This window comes from Brachyhypopomus gauderio, chromosome 4, assembly GCF_052324685.1.
Source record: "Brachyhypopomus gauderio isolate BG-103 chromosome 4, BGAUD_0.2, whole genome shotgun sequence".
NCBI lineage: Eukaryota > Metazoa > Chordata > Actinopteri > Gymnotiformes > Hypopomidae > Brachyhypopomus > Brachyhypopomus gauderio.
In genome coordinates this window covers 24869765-24877264 of record NC_135214.1, presented here as the reverse complement: position 1 = coordinate 24877264, position 7500 = coordinate 24869765, and the positions used below count along the sequence as shown (strand labels likewise).

General features: G+C 46.9%; 1 protein-coding gene across 1 annotated transcript in view; it reads right to left on the bottom strand.

The window, feature by feature from the left end:
* The window catches only part of LOC143511695 (dematin-like), a 29251-nt gene that overhangs the window by 2330 nt on the left and 19421 nt on the right, over nucleotides 1-7500 (bottom strand). The window contains exons 3-11 of the mRNA XM_077001271.1: nucleotides 5348-5398; nucleotides 4988-5068; nucleotides 3871-4008; nucleotides 2446-2490; nucleotides 2000-2210; nucleotides 1478-1522; nucleotides 1228-1377; nucleotides 895-1025; nucleotides 231-336 (exon numbers count right to left, since the gene is read on the bottom strand). Coding sequence (XP_076857386.1) covers nucleotides 231-336; nucleotides 895-1025; nucleotides 1228-1377; nucleotides 1478-1522; nucleotides 2000-2210; nucleotides 2446-2490; nucleotides 3871-4008; nucleotides 4988-5068; nucleotides 5348-5362 — 922 coding nt within the window. The 5' untranslated portion in view covers nucleotides 5363-5398. The remainder of the gene's footprint in view (nucleotides 1-230; nucleotides 337-894; nucleotides 1026-1227; nucleotides 1378-1477; nucleotides 1523-1999; nucleotides 2211-2445; nucleotides 2491-3870; nucleotides 4009-4987; nucleotides 5069-5347; nucleotides 5399-7500) is intronic.

The window sequence follows — 7500 nt, the reverse complement described above, 5'->3', positions numbered from 1 at the left end:
TGCTTCTGATCACAGAATACATCCTAGGAAATAGTACAGATAAGCCAGAATTCAAGACACCATTGAGTCAGACTACTACTAAACTACAGGAGTCAGTATCATTACCTAGTGTTTTGCGAGTTAGGCATTTGCCAAGAAGCACAAATAACCAACCAACACACAAATAACCAACACAGGCACACGCGCACACACGCGCACACACACACACACACACACACACACACACTCACCCATATGGACAGGGGTTCGGTCTGGCAGAGAACGGGTTTTTCTGCGTATTGGAGCTGCTGTCTCAATCTCCTCCTTCAAAATCAACTTCCCCAGATTGGACTGAATCTGAGAGAGAGACAGAGAGATACAGGGGAGAGTAAGAGAGACGGAGAGATACAGGGGAGAGAGAGTAAGAAAGACAGATATAGGGGAGAGAGAGTAAGAGAGACAGATACAGGGGAGAGAGAGTAAGAGAGACAGATATAGGGGAGAGAGAGTAAGAGAGACAGATGTAGGGGCAGAGAGTGAGAAGCAAATGCAGTTTGAGATGTATGATGAGAGTGAAAAACTCAATTGACTGGTATGATGATCAATTTCAGGACACGCAAGCCCCACAGTACTGTGGGTAATTCAATCCAAATTTTGTCCTTCACTTAAAGGTCAAGTGAGAGACAGAACAGCACAGCAACCCAAACAAACCTCATAATAAACAACCCCACAATATCCAACCTCACAATAAACAACCTCACAATAACCAACCTCACAATAACCAACCTCCTAATAAACAACCTCATAATATACAACCTCACAAAAAAAAACCTCACATTAACCAATCTCACAATAAACACCCTCACAAAAATCAACCTCACAATAAACAACCTCCCAATAACCAGTAAGGATTACCTTATTGAGTTCCTGTTTCTGCATCTGTCTGAGTCTCCACTTGTCGTCTGACAGATCTTCATCATACTCGTCCTCAGCTTCTGCATCGTCCCCTGCAGTAGTCTGGGTGGCCTTCTTCTTCCACTCGGTCTCTGTTACAACAAGAGTACACAGCATGTGTGTGTGTGTGTGTGTGTGTGTGTGTGTGTGTGTGTGTGTGTGTGTGTGTGTGTGTGTGTGTGTGTGTGTGTGTAAGGTGCAGTGATAAAACAGGGAGGGAACTGCAAAGGGAGAAAGTGGAGTGTATGACACCAAGGGGCGGGGTGAAGACGTGCGTGAGGGAGTGGGCGGTACCCAGGACAGCGAGTGATGGTGGGCATGGCCAATACTCTGTTTCGATCTTGGAAGGCTGGTTGGGGTCGGGAGCCTGGGCAGCAGGAAATCTGGACGACTCGATGATCAGATCCTCCATGTGCTTACTCTGTGGAACATGTGCTGAAATATCTACACACACACACACACACACACACACAGTAACTTATGAGGACCGGTTCTGACAAGCTCTAGAGAGTCAGAACATGCCCTCTGGCCTGGACTCTCCTACCTTGCTTATAAATCGGAGGCTTCTTATATATATTGCTGCCATTGTCTGCAAAAGAGGAAAGATTTTCTTTTGTTATTCAATGAGATAAGGACACGCCCATAACCCCCACAGGACATTCCCATAACCCCAACCGGACACGCCCATGATTGCCACAGGACACGCCCATAATCTCACACAGGACACGCCCATAACCTCACACAGGACACGCCCATAATCTCACACAGGACACGCCCATAATCTCACACCGACTGGGTCCATTAGGGCTCATTTGAACTGAATGCTTAATGCTGAGTAGGAACTCAATAGGAAGCTATGGGTAGTTAATGGAAGCTGGTGGGTTTGTATTTAAACTGATGGGTTTGTATGTATATGTAGTTGAGTGTGAGCGTAGGAGTGTGTACATGTGTGTACACGTATATGTGTCTGTACACAGGAGTGAATGGATCTGTGCAGATGTGTGAGCAAGTCTGAGAGTGTATATGTCTCTGCGTGTGTGTGTGTGTGTGTGTGTGTGTGTCTCACCTGGCCGGTGGAAGTGATGCTGTAGAGGGGGGGGTTTGCTCACACTGCTGCTTCTGCACAGTAGAAGTGTTGAGGGTGGAGAAGAGCTGGCCGATGACTTCTGCTCCACCCACTCTCTGGACTCCACCCACTCTCTGGTCTCCACACACTCTCTGGACTCCACACACTCTCTGGTCTCCACACACTCTCTGGAGTCCTTCAGCTGGGAGCTCTAGGAGACACAGCAGATCTTCTAGACCACTGTAGTCAGTGTCAGTGCCAACACCTGTCAGAGGTGATTCTGTCTTTCCAAGAGGAGGAGTGTTAGTCTTTACGAAGACTGGAGGGCTAACACAGGGTTAGTCACACTAGTCTCAAGGGCCCAGAAAGCACACAGCACAGTCCTGTGTTCAGCTGCAGGGTGACCACCAGTGTGCTCACCGCAAAGACAAAGACACCTGTCTTACCTCAGGGGACGGAGGAGGGGAGAGAGAGCGCGGAGACAGGGACCTCTGAGTTAGAGAGAGACAGAGAGAGAGAGAGAGAGAGAGAGGGAGAGAGAGAAACAGAGACAGAGACAGGGAGAGGGAGAGAGACACAGAGAAACAGAGAGAGGGAGAGAAAGATAGAGAGAAACAGAGAGAGACAGAGATAGAGACAGAGGGAGAGACAGACAGAGATAGAGAGAGAGGGAGAGACAGAAAGAGACAGAGAGAGAGGGAGAAAGAGAGAGACAGAGAGAGAGAGAGAGAGAAAGAAAGAGGGGGGGGGGTCAGCTGTTGAGCAGTTGGCAGTTTCCACTCACAAGTCTACAAAGTGTATGAGGCATTAAGGTTTATTATGGCAAAACTAAAAACGAAATTACACTGGGATTGCCAGTCTCACTGTGTGTGTATGTGAGTTTGTGTGAGTTTGTATGATTGTGTGTGTGTGTGTGTGTGTGTGTGTGTGTGTATGTGTGTGTGTGTGTGTGTGTGTGTGTGTGTGTGTGTGTGTGTGTGTGTGTGTGTGTGTGTGTGTGTGTGTGTGTGTGAGTTTATGTATTCTCTGTACAATCTGGTTGAGTGAGAGTGAGATGTCACTCCCAGTGAGTTGGTTCACAGACAGAAACACTGTGAACCAAATCAGAGATCATCAGCAGACCTGATAGAAAATATAAAATACGAGTACTGTATTAGGTAATCTACACATGCATATAGAGTACTGTATGGGATAATCTACACATGCATATAGAGTACTGTGTGAGGTAATCTACACATGCATATAGAGTACAGTGTGGGGTAATCTACATAGGCATACTGGGGCAGTGTGTGGGGTACTCTACACAGGCATATAGAGTACTGTGTGGGGTAATCTACACAGGCATATAGAGTACTGTGTGGGGTAATCTACACAGGCATATAGAGTACTGTGTGAGGTAATCTACACATGCATATAGAGTACTGTATGGGATAATCTACACATGCATATAGAGTACTGTGTGGGGTAATCTACACAGGCATATAGAGTACTGTGTGGGGTAATCTACACAGGCATATAGAGTACTGTGTGGGGTAATCTACACATGCATATAGAGTACTGTGTGGGGTAATCTACATAGGCATACTGGGGCAGTGTGTGGGGTACTCTACACAGGCATATAGAGTACTGTGTGGGGTAATCTACACAGGCATATAGAGTACTGTGTGGGGTAATCTACACAGGCATATAGAGTACTGTGTGGGGTAATCTACATAGGCATACTGGGGCAGTGTGTGGGGTAATCTACACATGCACATAGAGTGTAAGTGAGACAACGGGGAAGAGACATTGTGTGTGTAGTCTGTATGTGTTCATGTGCATATGTGTGTATGTGTGTACATTCACAGTGTATGTACGTGTGTGTTTGTCACCTCAGAGCGTTCCACTTGTGTGTAGCTGATGTGCGGTTCATACATCATCAGATCGGGCCTCTCGATGTCCAGTATGGCCTTGTCCTTTGGAATGGCGGCTAAGTCCTTATAGCCAATCACCTGCTTCTCCATTCGGGCCTGAAGGGTCAGATTAGTCACTCAAAACCATCCCTGGACACGGAGGTCCCACCAGCACCTGGACTAGTCTGCTACCCCCCGCTTAGTCTTAAATCTTCACCATACTCACAGCCTTATTAGTCTCATAATGTATGTAACGCATAAATTAGCATGTGTTACACAGGCCTATGAACATGCTCAGAGGCAGTAGTATGTAAAGGCAGAGTTGACATCACGTGTTATGGAGCCAGAACTTGTCCAGGGATAGTGTGGAAGGCCGATGCACACTGCAGGGCCCCCAGATACAGCACACCAGTCCAGGAAACACCACACCAGTCCAGGACACACCACACCAGTCCAGGACACATCACACCAGTTCAGGACACACCACACTAGTCCAGGACACATCACACCAGTCCAGGACACTCCACACCAGTCCAGGAAACACCACACCAGTCCAGGACACACCACACCAGTCCAGGACACATCACACCAGTTCAGGACACACCACACTAGTCCAGGACACATCACACCAGTCCAGGACACACCACACCAGTCCAGGAAACACCACACCAGTCCAGGACACATCACACCAGTCCAGGACACATCACACCAGTTCAGGACACACCACACTATTCCAGGACACATCACACCAGTCCAGCACACACCACACCAGTCCAGGACACATCACATCAGTCTAGGACACAACACACCAGTCCAGGACACATCACACCAGTGCATGACACAACACACCAGTTCAGGAAACACCACACTAGTCCAGGACACACCACACCAGTCTAGGACACACCACACCAGTCCAGGACACAACACACCAGTCCAGGACACATCACACCAGTCCAGGACACAACACACCAGTCCAGGACACAACACACCAGTCCAGGACACATCACACCAGTCCAGGACACAACACACCAGTCCAGGACACAACACACCAGTCCAGGACACATCACACTAGTCCAGGACGCAACACACCACTCACCACTATAGTGACAGCAGGAGAACCAGGCATGGCCGTCCCTCTCACAGAACACACACTGCCAGGTGAGGTTCTGGCTGGCTGCTGCTCGAGAACACACACACACACACACACACACACACACACACAGGGAACCACGCATGCACATAAACAAACACAAACACACGCAGGGACCCATGCACACACATACACACAAGGAAATTATTGGTTATTAGAACTTGACAATGTATAGCATCTTAAAGAACAATTATAATGATTTGCTGATTAAACTAATAAGTTGAAATATTTGCTCAAGTGAATATAACATTTATTTGACGCTACAGCTGCATGAAACAGAGCGTGTAGAAGTTTGAAAGACTTTACCTTGTGCATCATCATCTAGGACAATAAACACACTCCTGTGGTGAGGTCACTCTGCAGGGAGAGAGACAGACAGATAGACAGACAGAGACACAGACAGAAAGACAGAGAGACACAGACAGACAGAAACAGACAGACACAGAGAGAAACACAGAAAGAGACAGAGAGATACACAGAGAGAGACCTGTTAGACATTAGACATCATTAATACTGTTGTCATTATTTGCTGAGATTACAATGTAAAAAAAATGCAGTGCCAACACAGTCAGAGAGAGAGAGAGAGAAAGACATACTGTATAGAGACATTCACACACAGATCAGACACAGATCAGACACGCATTCAGACACAGATCAGAAACACAGTCAGACACAGATCAGACACACATTCAGACACAGATCAGACACATAGTCAGACACAGATCAGAAACACAGTCAGACACAGATCAGAAACACAGTGAGACACACAGTCAGACACAGATCAGAAACAGTCAGACACAGATCAGAAACACAGTCAGACACAGATCAGACACACAGACAGACACAGATCAGAAACACAGTCGGACACAGATCAGAAACACAGTGAGACACAGATCAGAAACACAGTCAGACACAGTCAGACACAGACCAGAAACACCGTCAGACACAGATCAGACACAGATCAGACACACAGTCAGACACAGATCAGAAACATAGTCAGACACAGATCAGAAACACAGTCAGACACAGATCAGAAACACAGTCAGACACACAGTCAGACACAGATCAGAAACAGTCAGACACAGATCAGAAACACAGTCAGACACAGATCTGAAACACAGTCAGACACAGATCAGACACACAGTCAGACACAGATCAGACACATTCAGACACAGATCAGACACACAGTCAGACACAGATCAGACACACAGTCAGACACAGATCAGACACATTCAGACACAGATCAGACACACAGTCAGACACAGATCCCTGAGGACAGCAGCTGGTCCTCTCGACATACTTCATACACAACCCACACTGATGCTAGTTGCTATAACAACCTCGTTCTGTAGGAGGTGTGGGGTACACAGAACTGTGGCCCTAGCTGTGTGGTTAACGTGATAGACGAGACCAGCACAAGAGCTTATGTGTGGACCCACAGAGGTCCAGAGTGTGGTCTCCAGAGTGATGACCCTCTGTGGTCTCCAGAGTGATGATTATCAGTGGTCTAGAGTGCGTTCTCACTAAGATTTTCTGGTCGGCAGGCTTTATGATTTATGAACGTTTCCACACTCAGCGAACATGAAAGTGGACATTGTGATGAGGGACTGTACAGTTCAGATTGGTGGAACATGGACTAGTATCCCAGTCAGGGGGTAAGGAGACCAAGCACAGACATTATAGCATTCTACACCTTGTCACCTGTTACTGTGCACTTCTTTTAACCAATTTAACACATTAACACACACACACACACACAGAATGAGGCTTGGAGATGGGTCAGTGGGGAATGGAGACAGGGGTGGGCGGGGCTTGAAGACAGGAGTGGGTGGAGCTTGGAGCTTTGGGCACTACTGAGTCAGGAGGCCAGGAGGAATTATGAGACGATGAGACAGTTGGGATGAAGGGATGGATGGAGAGATGGAGGGGTGAGAGTTAAACTACACCACACTGCCGTGTCACCCCTCCCCCACGTACTGCCCTGAGGAAGGGTCGCTCTGCAAAGCATGGCACACAGATGTGTTTTTAAATGATACATATTTGGATTAGGACTGGAATTATGACTGGGATTAGAGCTTCTTATTTCCTTGCCAGCCTTGCCTTTGGCATACATTTGTAAAGCAGCTTTGTGACAACAACCACCGTAAAAAGCTCTATATAAATACATTTGATCAATTTGATTAGACTTTGATTGGAATTGACAGATGAATAACTATGTTGATTCCTGTTTTTAACAGTGCCACATTCTGATCTTGTTTGTACACAGTGTAGTAGTGGAGCACATGCAAATTAATGTCAGATGTTTCTGGACACACACAACACACACACACACACACACACACACACACACACACACACACACACACACACACACACACACATCTACACATGCTCATAAACACACACACACAAGGCTAAAACCTTTTAAGTTAACTTTTAAAGGGCTCAGGACATAATCA